This window comes from Equus quagga, chromosome 16 (assembly GCF_021613505.1).
Source record: "Equus quagga isolate Etosha38 chromosome 16, UCLA_HA_Equagga_1.0, whole genome shotgun sequence".
NCBI lineage: Eukaryota > Metazoa > Chordata > Mammalia > Perissodactyla > Equidae > Equus > Equus quagga.
The window spans coordinates 20,440,586-20,456,691 of NC_060282.1; the positions used below are offsets into that span (position 1 = coordinate 20,440,586).

General features: G+C 38.5%; 1 protein-coding gene across 2 annotated transcripts in view; it reads right to left on the reverse strand.

The window, feature by feature from the left end:
- Nucleotides 1–16,106, reverse strand: part of COL14A1 (collagen type XIV alpha 1 chain) — a 218,234-nt gene that overhangs the window by 40,265 nt on the left and 161,863 nt on the right. For both annotated transcript variants that reach the window (XM_046641998.1, XM_046641999.1), the window contains exons 37-40: nt 12,846–12,899; nt 9,375–9,470; nt 8,156–8,209; nt 7,645–7,698 (exon numbers count right to left, since the gene is read on the reverse strand). In XM_046641998.1, the coding sequence (XP_046497954.1) occupies nt 7,645–7,698; nt 8,156–8,209; nt 9,375–9,470; nt 12,846–12,899 (258 nt within the window). The remainder of the gene's footprint in view (nt 1–7,644; nt 7,699–8,155; nt 8,210–9,374; nt 9,471–12,845; nt 12,900–16,106) is intronic.

Consider the following 16,106-nt stretch of genomic DNA (forward strand, 5'->3'; position numbering starts at 1 on the left):
CCCCAAGCCACCAAAGCAGACTGCATGAACTTAACCACTATGCCACCAGGCTGGCCCCTGCAGAAGCTTTTTATATAAAAGCAGTAAACTTGGCGAAAAGAAAAACTCTGTAAAATGTCTGCATTTTACTGGGCAAAATAATTGGCAAATTCTAGCTTAGTGATTCAGTTTCACTTTAATCAAAGCTCACTGAATGGTCTTCAACTTTCAACAGCTAAAAATGGTTTTGCATTTTGCAAAACATTTCTATATCTATTTTCCATTTCATATTAGGGAGCCAGACTGAGAAGATGTGTGTTTGGTTGTGGATTATGTACTTTCATAAAAAGCAGAAACCCTTAATTAAGTAATGAAGAATGAATATTAGGGCATAGAAGATTAAATGATAAGCATAATGCGGGAATTCAGTTAAGCCGACAAATATGTTTTTTAAAGTACAAGAAATCAGCCACCCAAAAACAGGGATGGTTTATAATGTAAGTAGCTTCAGGCATTTTTCCCTTTTGAAATTCCCGCTTCAAAATATTCATATGCACCCACAGCCCACATTAAGAATAATTTTTGCTATAAACACTTGAAAGGATTTTTCTAATTTGTTTTTGAAAACATTTGGCTATCACCAACTTTTTAAGTTACGGTTGGCTATGATTTATCAGCAAAAGGAAATCTAATCTAAAGTTTGCTTTCAAAATCACTAATATTCAAATGAGTACTAAATTTAATTCCTGCTGAAACGGGCAAAGTGTACCATTATAAAACTGAACATTTATTAATTTCCATTTTCCAGTTTTCTTTTCCATACTCTAGAGCAAATATATATGCTTCTTTCTAGTCATAAGTATTTTTTGTAGGCTCTTAAAGTTTCTCGTTTCTAGGCACTATGACTATGGTGCTTAAAGGATGAAACTGATGTGCCCAGAAATAGAGTTGTAACTGAAATTCAAGTCGGAGGTTGGAATATTTATGTTTACGTAGCTATTAGAAATAGCACTCAGAAGTAGTGACTCAATTAGGATAATCACCATCCTTGCTTCTGTGAAGCTTACAATGGTGGGCCATGGATATTAACCTTGAGATTCTGGAACACCAATTGTTAAGGTCTTTCAACTGATGCTACACTCTTGGGCAGTTGGCATCTGACGAGTTTATTGAAACAGACCAAACTCAAACAGTGAGGGTAGAGAAACACTTGAAGAAACTCTTGCTGCACGATTTCAACCGTGTGGCATGGCTCTGAACTGCAGCGAGCAACGGCCGACAGATCAGTGTGGCAGTCAGCCATAAGAAATAAGGCTGCTATTTGCAGCAAAAGATTAAGACCAACCACCAGATTAAGAGGCCAAGCAGTGAAAAGCCACAGACTCTGTAAACACTGGCCCAGGCTAGAGATCCAAGATCAATCCTTATGTGTGATACCATGTTGAGTCATGCTGGGGAATTGTCGGTCACATACACACACAAAAAATTTATGTATGTGTGTATACATATGTATACATAAACATATACATATATTTATGTTATATATACACAGTACACTATTTCAAATACGTATATATATAATATGTGTGTATATATTACACCCATAATTTAAATGTATATGTATAAATATAAACATGTGTATTTTTAGTAACCCTTAGGAATGACTTCAGTGAATTAAAACAAAAAACAGCAGCAATATCCTACCTAAGACGTTACTTTGACATACAATAGGCCTAACGCAATACACTATCCAGTGAGTCCAAAACTTAGCTGATATTGGAATCATTAAGCTTTTTAAAGCTATACATTCCTATTCATGCCTAAGACCTTTTGTGTCTGGATCTCTGAGGTCGAAGGCCAGGAATCTGTGTATTAAAAAAACAAAGTAAAACATGAAAAAAAAAACTTGATCGCTTAAGCTGTGGAATTGCTGGTTTGCAAATATAAAGATGTCTGGCCTGACCCTGAAGGACAGCATGAGACCCAGAGTACAAAGCAGACGCTACTATTTGTACCCTGTGCTCCAACAGAAGTATCTTTAAAGCCAGTAATAACACAAAACCAATTCCTTAAGTAACTGTTCTCGCCTGAGATGTGCCCACACGTGCCACTCTCCAAGTAAAGGTGGAAAATAATCAAACAAACATATTCTTATGTGTGAAATACATCAATTCCTACTTCACCAAGAAAGTTACCCAAACTGGGTTCCTACAACCCAAAAATGCTGGGCAAGATAACTTCAGTGATGGAGTCCTGGCTTCTTAAATATCTTTAGTGGAAGACTCACCCACATTAACAAAATCCCTTGGTGACCTTTATTAACGTAATTTTGTGGAAAGAAAGAGTGCTTCGTTGGAGCCAGAGAGATGGATTTTAATCCTGGCTCCAACACTTACTGGCTGTGTGGCATTGTTCAATACTTCTGCTTTCTGAGCTTCAGATTCTTCATCTGCATAATTGGATAAACAGTGCCCATTGGATTAGAGAACATAACATTCGTAAAGCATCTGCACTTGGTCAATAATGAATGATAGTGGTTGCTGCTATATTTATTCAAATAATCTGCCAAGTCTCGATTGCATATACGATCATGACTGTGGCTGATGGTAAGAATGCTTTCCTGGGGTTTGATGAAAACCCATCTAGACCCATGAAAAAGAAAATCAAATCATCCTCTCCACCAGCTTTGCGATGGTATTTTACTTTTCCTCTTCTGAAGGAGGAAGATACTCAAGGGGCAATTATCATGAATCTTAGTATTTAACAAAATATTCCTTAAACGAATCTCTCATCACTGTTTGACATTTATGACAGGAATAAATCCAGATAGTTGACTCAAGTTCAATTTCTCCAGTACATTTTAAGTCCAATTCACTTTGATGAAATAGGATATTCATCACAAATATGGCCATTCTATACATCAACCCACATGAAAAGGAAGCATATTCCAAGTGTCCTTTCAATGTGGAATCCCAGAAAATTAAGCAACAACAACAAACCACTTTTTTTTAGACTTTTTTAGAGTTCTTTAAAATTGTCTAAGAAGCCTTAATATGTCAAGTACAGGCATTATAAAATAATATATTGTCCTAACTCAATAGGTTTACATTGAAAATAGTGAATACCAACAGCAGCTAAAATTAAAGTTTGATATAGAAATTCTTTATGTGAATTCATTCCCACAATAACTCTGTGGAGTCAAATATTATTTTTTCCACTTCACAGATGAGGAGAGTGAGGCTTGGAAAGATTAAGTAACTGGCTCAGTGTCATGTGGTTAGGGTTCAAGCTCAGGTCTGGCTAACAGTCCAAATCTGATATTCACCACCAGGCCATCCTGCTTCTCAGAACCTCACAAGTTCAGCAGAATTCACATACAGAAGGTTTTTTTGTTTTTTACAGTATTTCATCTTTTATGGATGAGAAAGGAAGCCTGTGGTTATGGCACGGAGATGCAGGGAGCAGAAACTTGGGGGAGAGGAAGCATTCCAAATTAAGCTTACTTGGAATTGAAAAACTAATACCCTCTGCACAATGGAGGAATTACTATCTTCCAGATGTCATAAAATATATATCTTCTTGTCACTTTTATTTCTTGTCTCTCTGACTTTTTACATAACTGTATCGAGCACTGGAAAATAAAAATCATTTTTAAACTTTCTATTTGGAGTGCTTGACAGAAAGCTGGTGGTCTTGGATGTAAATAAGACTCAGAACTAGAAAAGAGGTTGTTTTTCTTTTCTTTTTTCTATGTCAGTTCTTTCTTTTACTTCTTAGACTGATCCATGTCTTGCCTGTTCTTCCTAGTTTCTCTAAGGACCACCTGGATGTCTAGGGTGAGGGCAGAGAGATCCACCCTACAGTGGAAGAGCTCAAAGATCACAGGATGGACCCTGGGGTCACAGACACCAGGAAAAGAGAAGGAAGGAGGGAAGAGAGAGGTGGCAAGATGTACAGTGGAAAAGAAAGATGAAACCAGAATACTGTTGATTGGGATGGCTCAGGGTGAAACCTGGATGCCTGCATGCATTCAGCTATTAAATCTGAACTTGCACTGTTGCTCTATGAAGTGGGGTCCTGCATTGTGCTCTATGGGCTTCCCAGCAAGAGGCTGAGACTTGTTCGATGAAGAAGTCCAACTTTTGCTGGACTTGCTTTTGCCCTTGGTTCCAGGGTTGGATATGATCAGCCTTTAAGAGTCAAAGCTTCCCCTCGGGAAATGCCAAAATAAACTAGAAACATCAGAAAACATGTTCCCTGTTTAAAGAGGAGATGTTTAATCTTCTTTTTATTCTTTGCTAAGCATTCCCTCCTTCCAGGCTAAATTAAGGAGTAACATTGACACCGCTCCAGGAAAGACATGCTAACCCTTCCGTAAGCTAATTGTCAAGTGATGGTGCCAGCTTTGGGCAGTGAGTTCTTAACTGTCAATAAGAGAAGACAAAGATTAGAAAGAGAGAAGAAGGAGCAGTGAGGACAAGCCCGCGCTCCTACGGCACACACTCACTCACCCACAAGACTTTCCCAACAGCTAGAAGCACTGACTGGACATCATACACAGATTTATCCATTCCAGCTTCCTCCTTCTTTACCTAGAGTGGGCTTTACTCACTCAGGATCAGGGGAAATGAAGGTACAACAAGAGTAAGTGATTTAAAGGTCCAGAGGGAGGAAAAGACAAAATAACTCTGCCTTTCTGATTCCCTGGAGAGTCAAGTCTAACTGGGCAGTTTTCTGGAAGCGGCTTCTCGGGCATGTCAGCAGTAAGTCTTATCATCCAGCGTGTTTGTTCTCAGTCTCTTCTATGCCATGGTTGTTATTGCTATTATTATTTTTTTTCTGGTTGCAGCTCTGCCTTTTAGGATGGCCTAAGGCAGAGCAGGAATAATTGCAAAGTGCTTGTCCTTAATACTCTTTCAACAATGCCCCTCTCCCACTGCCTAACCACAGACCTGGATACTCCTGCTGTCCCAGAGAGACCTGGCCCTCATGGAAGGCAATCCACATCCTAAATCTGTCCCTATCACCATGAATGTTGGTCCTGGACCTCCCACTTTACAATCCTGACACGTAACTACATAATTGTTTCAGACCTTTTACTTTTCTTAAGCCTCCAGATATTTAACTAAACAGATCAGAGCCACCTAAATACCTCTGTTTTCACCCACCTTTCCCTCCTTCTGGAGTGCCTCTGAGTAAGACCCATTTGTTTCCTGACCCAGGAAAAGAGTCAGGCTCTTGACACCACCCCATCCTTCCAGGTCCTTCAGGTAGATGGTCTACGAATTGCCTCTTTTAGCTATTGAGTCTCTCTTCTTCTGGATCCTTCCCCTCTGGAGGCAGTAACGGACAACTCTCTCTAGACTGAGCACCGTAGATGGCACACAGTATGTATTCAATTAAGATATGTGCTCCATTAATATCTTATTAAATAAGAATATTAAGATATTGAAAAGAATATATGTGGTCCCTCCCTCATGCAGGGCAGCCAGGTTATGCCATTCCAGGGTGCACCATTCTATTTTATCCTGTGTGAATGGTGCCCCTAGAGTTGTACATTGGAATAGTATTGCCCTCAAATACCTGTTCTAAAACAATTGTCGCAGGATTTGCACAATCTGTTTTTAACACGGCCCTATAAAGAATGAGTATCTTCTGAAAACCAGCTTTAAAAATAAGTCCATTCCCGTCCAAAAATTTTTCAAAATAGAAGTCAAACACATTCTGCAAGTTTGACTTCCAAATTGAGAGAGAGAAGAAAATAAAATCCATGTACAGATATCTTATCACTTTATTACAGCTCTAAAACTTTTCATCCCATAAAAGAAAACATGTTTGGAGGAATAGCAAAATATTTATGAAAAAGTCTGTGTTGGTATATTGGCTTTAAAAGAAAGAATTCCAAAATCAAATGACCCAAACACTAATCCGATATGTTTGATTTGGGAGTTCTTTGCCAACACTGGACCCCATGCATGGATAAATCAAGCTAATTCACTGAAACAAATCTTTAGAATTGCCACTTTCTGAACTTCAGGAATCACGAAGGAACCTAGGTGTGTAACCGCACCGGATCTTAGCCTAAGCTCATTGCCAAAACATATAAATACTTCTAGACACTCCTACATGTACAAGAAATCTACTTGAATCTAACTTTTAGAGAATGCCTCCCTTAGATACGTTCACCTGGACACGCTTTACAGACTGCATAATTCCTTTGATGGACAGAGACTAAACAGTGATTTTAAGCAAATAAAAGTTCGGTGTAAAAAAAAAAAGAACGTGGAAAGAATTTAAGGTCCCACACCTACACCTCTATGGAAAAGACAATTTCCTTATTCTTGAGTGGTGTGGCCACCCTGAGCTAAAGGCAGGCCTTGTTTGAGTAGAGAAGTGAGCCTTTCAGCCAATTGTTGGCTAACCTAGAGGGTAAGTTGTACCAAAAATAATCAGTGCATGCCAAACGTGTTGTCCTTCTCTGGATTGGACCTAAGTGGTTGCCACTCCATACAATTCAGTCTTCAGAGAAATTGAGGAGTTGCCCATATGTCTAAATCAGTGACAGTTTAAGAAAGACCAGCCTCTCTCACCCTCGCTGAAAATTTAATGACTTTCTATTGCCTTCTTGTTAAAGCTCAAAATGCCTAGCCTAAAAAAAATAGATGATTCAGGTGAATTTGTGTGTCTCTCTCCAGGTTCACTTCTTGAAAATTTTCCCACATCTAAGTGTGTGCATACATGTGTGCACATACATGTGTGCATGTGCCCACACACACACACACTGCACTCTAATATGCAGCCATACAGAACTATGTGCAATATTGGAAATGCCCCACCTTCTCTTCGTCTCCACTCCTTTGTATATGCCATTCTCTCTGCTTGCAATAGCTTTCCTTCCTCATGCAGCTGGCTAATTTCTACCTCTCATTTGAGACTCAGCCTCGATGGTGCCTCCTCTTGGAAACTTTCCCCAACCCCCCAGGCCTAGCTTAGTTATCTGTCCTTTGTACTCCCATAGAGCTCTGTGAATACTGCCCCCATTACAGCGTATATTATTGTTTCTTATTTGATTATATTTCCGCCCATTAAGCTATAAAATCTTTGGCAACAAGGACCTCAAATCTGGCCCAGTGAAGACATGTTGACCAAACAAACACTAAATGCTAACTCCTTCCTCTCCTAACCATCCTTCTAATTTCTTTCACTGCTGTCCACTTGAACAGGTTAAAAGAGTAGGTAATTGACATATATTAAGTAAATGGAGAATATTGCAGATAGTGATAATACTTAAATTTCAATCCAAATGATTCTTGATTTCCTTTAGGTTTGTGCCTTGAGGATTTGAAAAAACTAGAAAATCTGCTAAACTGATGCACACAATTCAGTGCAAACTGTATTCAGCTTCTAGGAATGTTCAGAAAGAGGTGTTGCTAACTTGGGAAGGTTTGATGAAAGTTCCCAGGTTTTGATGAAACTAATGAACATAGAAAATGTCAGTGAAAGGAAATAGATGCAGGAAAGGTAGAATGCAGATAGACAAGAGGAAAGAAGAAAAAAAAAACCAACAACACCTGGTTTGACTTCCTTGCACACGAACGGGCCAGGAGCAGAGTGACTTGGTGAGGAATCTACTGTGCTAACAACTAACCTTGGGCAAATCCTTACCCGCTGGCCTGGAGAGCCATCACGTCCTGGTGAACCAACAGCCCCCGGGATACCCTAGACATAGAAAGGACAGAAAAAAATCAGATTCATGGAAATCAATAACACTCTCACTCAGCTTCCCTGAAATAGATCAAGGTCACCAAACAAGGCTAATAGTGTAAAAGCCACCTTTGTGACTGAGAATTTAGACGCAGAAGTTATTCATAGGAAAGAGACGTCCTCCCGCCAGAACTCACCCAGGGGACCACCAGTATGACCCTCAAAGGGGGCTTAAGGTAAGTGAATACAGGCTAACAGTCTTTAATATAGAAACCACTTATTGCCAAGATCATAGCTGACTTCAGAAGCTACAGCCTTTTTTATCCCCTTGGCAAAGCTCTAGACTAGTTAACTCTAACAGAGTTAACAGTTCGTTAACTCTAACAGAGTTAACAGTTCGTTAACTCTAACTCTAACAGTTAACTCCAATTCTAATGGACTCTAACAGAAATAATAATAATAATAATAATACCTGTGGGCCAGGAAGGCCGGTCTCTCCTTTCTCTCCTTTTTCACCCGGCATTCCCTGTATATTCAAAAGTACACAGGGTTAAATTCACGTAGGTAAATTCTTAGGCTTTTCTTTTTCTCCACTGACTGTTCTATCGTCAACATTAAATTGCTTTCACGCTAACATCCAAATATGGTATATTTCACTTCTCGCATATGCTACACCACTTACGTAAGCTTTCCCATGGAGTTGAATGTTTATATATCATGAGAGTTTAAACACAGAATATACAGTCTGATATGGCTAAGCCCATACTGTAAATATGTGGATAGGAGTCTTGAATATTTCAGTATTATTTATACTTTAGATTTTAAAGATTCTATCTATATAGCTTTTTGTTTTGTTTTAGCTAGAAATTTATAAGAATGGAAAACCAAACACAGTACCTGGCCAGTAACAAGACCTCAACAAATGCTTATTAGTAGCAGTAATTGTACGAACTGGCATGTTAAGGCTTTCTAAAATGTGAAAATAACTCTGAAAAGGAAAACATCTTAGCTACGGAGACACAATCATATGTACACAAAGATTGCTAAAAATGTGTTTAAAAGGATCTGTTTGCTTCAAATGTTAATCACAGAGATGGGTTTTATCCTTTAAATCGAGATCCCTACAGTAAGATTAATGAAGATCAGTGAGTGGCATTAAATTTGTTTTCAACGGTTGGAACAGCTTTTACAAAGAAATGCGGTTATATAAAGTATACTGTTTATAATCTAAAACTCACACTCAGTGCAATGCACTTTGATAGCCATTGAGATAAAGATCATAAATAAATGACTTTCATGAATCTATATCCACAATTACTACAAACCCATAATGAATAACTTATCTTTGTATAACATTTGTTATTTTCTAGATTCTAACACATCCGTTGAGGACGTAGTGAAACAAGAAAAAAGGCCCTACATGTCAAACCCTGTTTTCTTTTCTATAGACAAATGGTGGATAAACCTACTCCGAGGCATGTATCTGTTTATAAAAGACCTCCACCATTGAACAAAAAAATTGGCTAATGAACGAACTCTCACTCATTACTTTTATTTCTCAATTTTTATTTTTAGGGGCTGGGAGGGACTAAGGCTCATTATTAAAGCGCAGGAGACAGAAGTTCATTCTTTATATACTCATGGAGAAGTGATAACAATAAAATTCATCTGAATGTTTACACACAACTTACAGGCATTCCTTGAATGGAAAGACCACTTGGTCCTTGGGGTCCAGGGGGACCCTGAGGTCCTGGAGGGCCTGTTTCACCTCGAGGGCCATCTGGTCCCTGTAAGGCAAGAGACGAAAGTCATCCCAGAGATAGACGCTCTAGTACCCAAGAGATATTTCTGCTTAGGGCACTTATAATTTATTTCCTTAAATAATTTTTCCTAAGACATGAAACATGCATAGGATAACAAACCATCAAGCCTCAGCTGATTCACCTCCCAGGCAAAATGTCATCAGTAAACCAAAAGAGTAAACACACAGGGGTTGATGCAATTTTTTTTATTCCATAAATACGAATACCATGCCAACTATGTGAGTAACTAGACCCCCCACACTCCATAACAAATCCAAAAGATATCAGCGATTCAAGACCACCCTCCTGGTCTGTAAAGCTTCACACCAACCAGCTGAACTACATTCCCTCCACCTTCACTGTTGTCAACTCCCTACCTCTGGGGCACTCCTCTGCGTTTATAGAAGACTTTGCACCTGGCCTCTGCTTTCCACCTCACCTTGCTCCTGCCATCACCCTATGCTTCCTCAATGTCCACTGAATGACCTACCCTAGGCTCAACATTATTTGATTGCTTTTCTTCCCAGGATCAGGCATTCTTTTCACTTTAGCAACTCTTACTTCTACAGTTTGGACCTCGTGGTTGAGCTAAAGCTACACCAGTTCTGTAACATTCGACCTAGAAAACGTACTTGTCCTCAAACTCTTCTTCTTTCCCTTCTCTCCTTCTGTGACTCCAGTGAAAGCTATTCTATAAGTTAAGGCTTCCAACACCTGGGTACCACCTCATCAGATGTGAGATTGATGAATCCATTACTCGGGACAAGCAACACACAAGAAAAAGCAAAATGATGTAAAGTAGGGGTAAATAATGAGTGCGGCCTGATAAGTTTTACGTGGATGGGGATAACCAGGTGGAAATGGTAGTCTGGGGGTTAGGAGAGGTCTGAGCTGGGACGGATTTTGGAGTAACTGAAGATGTGTTTGTGGGTAAGGTTATTAAGGAGACTGTTGATAGAATTAAAGAGGAAATGGATAAAGATGAGTTGAAAATCAGGTAGAAGGGAGAGGAAGAGAAGCCTAGGAAAGAAGCTGAAATGAAAAAGCCTAAGAATTAGGAAGAAAATGAAGATAGAGGGGTATAGCGGTGTAGGAAAGGCCAAAAGAGGAGAAAATTTCAAATGGGAGTCCAATCATTTCAAATCCTGCAGAGATGTCAAGTAAGATAAGAATTAAACCACAGCCCGTGGACTTGGTAACAAGGTAACTGGTGACTCTAACAGGAGCAATTTTACACTGTGCACTCTCACCAGCAGTCTTTGAGGTTCACCCATTTTGTTGCACGTTTCAGTAGTTTGCATGTTTGACTGCTGAGTAGTATTGCATTGCACAGATATACAGAAAATTGTTTATTCACCTGTTAACGGACATTTTGGTTGCTTCCAGTTTTTTGCCATTGTGAACAAAGGTGCTAAGAACATTTATATACCAAACAAAAAAATTATTATTTTGCAGGTGAGGATGCAGAAGAACTAAATGAAAACGATTCTTACAAGAAACATGACATAAGAAGAGGGGAGAGAGAAGTAGCCAGATTTTTTAAAAAATGTGATGGGAAAGACACGGAAGTGATTTAAAAATATTACTTAATATTTATAATAGTTTAACAACACATCATTCATATACTATCGAGGAATTGAGAATGGAATAGAAGAGCAGAAAGGAGGTGATCCCATTTTATTCCGTGAAGTATGAGACAAAAATGACTAGAAGAGACCAGCAACAGGGCTGCTTCAAACTTCTAAATTCTTACTACCTATTTGCTGCCACTGAAATACGAAGCCACGAAATAAGAAACAATACATATTGGAGTTTTCCATTTGGAAAGTATAGTTTATCTGTTCTTACACTCGCCACACTGGTGGACGTATGAGTATCCTTTGTCCAACAAGACTTTTTCCTCAAACCACTACATACTTGTATCTGTGATTCATCAAAATCATCACACAGAAATTACCACATCAGTAGTGATCCGATGGGAACGGATAATTAGAGGGAAGGGATGATCTTGAGAATATCAAACATCTATGAACTCCTACTATGTCTTCATGACCAGAACCATCATCCAGTGAGAACGTTAGAAAAGCAATGGGACAATGGTATTAGAGGCATTGGGAGGAGGGAGCCAGAATCTGTGGGAGCTCAGGAGGTCAGGAAGACCCAGTGTATCATTGTCTGAGAAGAGGCTTTCAAACCACTGGCCTTCCTTTTGCACATAAGAGATGGAGCCAAGTAAGACACATCAAGTTTCTGCCTGAGAAAATGCGTCACAATCTCAGAAAATAAAACAAACAAAAAAGGCGATATCTTCTGGTTTGAATTTTGAGTTGGCTACTAGTACTTGATTAATTATCTTCAGCCTTCTTTCATTTACTTCTTTTTCTCCCCCACATTCTGTCCTACATGGCTTTGCTTGTTTCCAATTTGATAGTAAGAAACCTTGCAATGTTCTCTTCTCTATGAATAAATACTATGCAGATTTAACAAGTAACCACATTGAGGCAGTAAGTCAAGCAAGATGGACGGAGAGGAGACCATGTGGCGCAACATGGTAAAAATGAGACAAGGAGTCAAGGAAGGTAAGTTGTATTCTCAAGGCAATAGCATATCATTGCAGATTTTAAGAGTATAATATGACCCAGCATAACTTTAAAGCAATGAATCTGGGGGCAGATGTGAAGAACTAATGAGAAAATCAAGCCACTGGAGCCAAGAGACCAGTTAGAAGATTTGCCAAAAATCAGATAGAAGATGGTGAGGCCTGAACTCAATTAGTGGCTGAGCTTCTGCCATCCCTTAAGGCGCTTTCATGCAAAGTAGGAAAACATGTGCTTTGACATGACCTGGCACGGCTTGGTCCTCTTGGTTGGTGCCTTTGTACAGTGTACAACTTGAACCACCACACTCGGTGGCCTTGGATAGTGAGAATGGAAAAATAGAGCTGTGTGTTAGATTATACACAGTGGGAAGGGAAAAAGAAGAATCTAAAACCTGCGAAATGACCTGGGAGGGACTGCTGCCTAGTTGTGAACCAGTGCTCCATCAAAGATGCATCTTCGTTGTAGATGGAGAAAGAGAAGAATGGACAAGGGAGAGAGAAATACCTTGGAAACTAAACCACCCAGGTCATTGACACTCTATTTCTGACCCAGAAACCTTTCTTTTCACTAAGTTACTAAATATTTTTTTGATGAAAAAGTACAAGTCTTTAAGAATAAGGGAAAAAGCTTAGACACAATTTTCATAAAAATGTAAGGAGCTCTAGATTGCAAAGGTAAATAGTACTTAACTCCAAATTATACTATGTCTAGTTGTTTGTGTGTGTGTGCGTGAGAAAGAGAGAGAGAGAGAGAACATTACCTTTGGGCCCTGTTCACCTCGTTGACCCTTTGGTCCTCGGAGTCCTGGACCACCCTGGCAAACAGATGTTAAGTATTAGCACAAAGACATCTTAAAGCAGTATACTGCATCTATTTTCTTTAAGAATATGGATTATGTAATTTTTATTTTGTATCAAGGCCAACACATTGCGTAATGATATACACTCATCGTGATCCCTAATTGGAAATCTGCCACCCAGACTCACCTCTCCCTGCTGATGATCTCATAGTTTGAGCAAACTTTCTATGCCAAATCTTTTTCAATTAAAAAAAAAAATTACAGGATTTTTTTTTTAGTGATGTAGGGCTATTGTTCTTAATGGATGCAAATGATAAAATACTGTTAACCTAAAATTGTGTATGTCTTACACCACAACCTTGAGATTAAATTATTTAAATGGTAAAAAACATAAGAAAATAGTAACAATTTAATGTTCTTTATTTACACCCTAAAAAGCTAATTAGATTAGTGTTTCTGAAACTTCAGTTATTTGCATTTCCCCTCAAGATTTTTGCCAGATTACTGCACCACCTGCATTATCACTTCACACGATTTTTCTTTATACGGAAATATATGTACACACATAATAAACATATAAAAGTGTATATGTTTTCTTTGCAAACATATATTCTTTGTATTTAGGGGCATATAGGCCCTGTGAATAGTTTTTAATTGACAAATTATTTTACTTAAATGAATATATTTTTGAAAAGCAAATATTACAGCACTACAGTAAATGGAAAAACATATTACTTACTAAGAATAAAAGGTAACCTTAAAAATATACTATAAATGCTATTAAATTTAGCTAGATTTTCTCCCTATTGAAGTCTGTGAGCTGTGGGTTTACACTTTGTTAAAAAGAGAGATAAACAGGGGCTGGCCCAGTGGTGTAGTGGTTAAGCTTGCATGCTCCACTTTGGCACCCCAGGGTTCATGGGTTTGGATCCCAGGCATGGACCTATGCACTGCTCATCAAGCCATGCTGTGGTGGCATCCTACATACAAAACAGAGGAAGATTGGCACAGATGTTAGCTCAGGGACAATCTTCCTCACCAAAAAACAAAAAAAGAGAGAGAGAGAAATAAGTATTAGGTTACATGGGTACCAAACTGAGAATCTCTCTTCTACCTGAGCAGAAGGATTAAAAGATCATTGAAAACGGAACAGCTTTCTCACTATGCGATTCCAGTTTATGCCCTGCCATGTCCATGACTACTGACAATCACTTTGTGTACCATCAGATTGCATCCCTGGAAAAGACTGGGTCAGGTGATCAGGTTTCTTCCAGTTTTTTTTTAGCCACTTAAATTCACTCCCTGCCCCAATATCAGTTGGTTGCTTACCTTCCAGATTTTTAAAATATAATTATAAACTTGTATTTTATGCATGTGTTATGTGTATCTATAAAAAAAATTACCTACAGACTTTTTGTGGTATTATTTGATATATACAGACTGGATATTGATATCACACTTTTTTTTTCTTTTTGCTGAAGACGATTCGCCCTGAGCTAACATCTTCCTCTTTGTGCATGTGAGCCGCCACCACAGCATGGCCACTGATGGCCCTAGTGGTATAGGTTCACGCCCAGGAACTGAACCCGGGCCGCCGAAGTGGGGTGTGCGGAACTTAATCACTAGGCCACTGGGGCTGGCCCTCACACTTTTTATATAATTCTGAGCTTTTTAATTTAATATGTTTTAGAGAATTTTCTATGATATAACATATGGATCTAACTTATTCTTAGCGAGTTGCATAGTTGTTCAAACTATGGATATATAATAGTTTGTTTATCCATTTGACTGTTATTGGAAATGTAGAGGATTTCCCCATAATTTTTTGCTATTTAAACAATACTTCAATTAATATCTTTAAATATCCCTTAAGTACAAACGTTAACATTTAAGTGAAAATGTTAATATTTAAGATATCAACAAATAGAACTATAACTGAAATTTGATACAAATACAGATATATTGTCATATTGCACTCCAGAAAAGCCACGCCAGTTTACTCATCTGCCAAGAGTTTAAGAAGGTCCCTGTTTCTCTAAACCTTAGTCAACACTTGATATTGTCAAACTTCACATTTTTACTGTGACTGGTAAAAATAATACCTTAGTCTTATTTTAACTTTAACTTCCCTGAAAACTACTATATTGAACTTCTTTTCATAAGTTTGTCCATTAGCATTTTGTCTCATTGCAGTCACTTATGTATAATTTACTCAGTTTTCTATTGGGTTGGATGTGTTTTTCTCTTAGATGTGCAGAAATTCTTCATATATTTGGGTACTACACCTTTAACTATTATAAAGGATGCTAATATTTTCCTCCAGTCTGCCAGACATTGTTGGTTGGCTGCCAAAGAGTGTTCCCTGACTGCCTTCTCCATTTTATATCTCCCACTAGAAAGGCTCAAAAAGACAGAAATTTGCTTGCCCAGCCTGTTTCGCAACCAGGAATGGGCATGTTAACCAGTTTGGGCCAATTTGATCAAGACTAAGGAAAGCAAACTGGGAAGCTGGAACAATCTGTGTCCTGGAGGGGTTGTTGAGCAGCCTCCTTTGCCTTGGGACCATCTACCCCTAAATCTTTCATTGAGCAAAAAAGGAAGGTCCAAATGTCCTAATGGTTTACACCACTTTACTAACCAAATTTTCTGTTCCTTGCAGCAAGCCCAATGCATCCTAATTAACATACCCAGTCTGGCACAACTCTTTAATTTTGTTTGTGCATCTTAAATGATTGATTTTTAATGGAAAGTTTTGTTCAAATGTGACTAGTTGACTCACAGATATTCATGCTACAGGCACCATGCCTAAAAACCAGGGACCATTTTATACTTCTATGTTATTTTCCACCTAATCCCAAACCTTCATCACTGAGTACATGACAAGAATTCAACAAGTTTTTGTGGATGTAAAATTTCATCCTTTTAATAAGAAAGGGTTAAGGCTAGGAAAAGGGAATACGGTTATTTTACCCACGTTTCCCTACAGCTCTTTTATAGTGTTATTGGCACAGAATACTAATGTGTAAATTCTTGAACGAAAAAATAATCACGACACTAACAATGAACTAACAGAAAAAGAACTCAAGAACTCAATCCCATTCACAATTGCAACGAAAAGAATAAAATACCTTGGGATAAACTTAACCAAGGAAGTGAAGGATCTATACAATGAAAACTACAAGACTTTCTTGAAAGAAATTGACGATGACATAAAGAGATGGA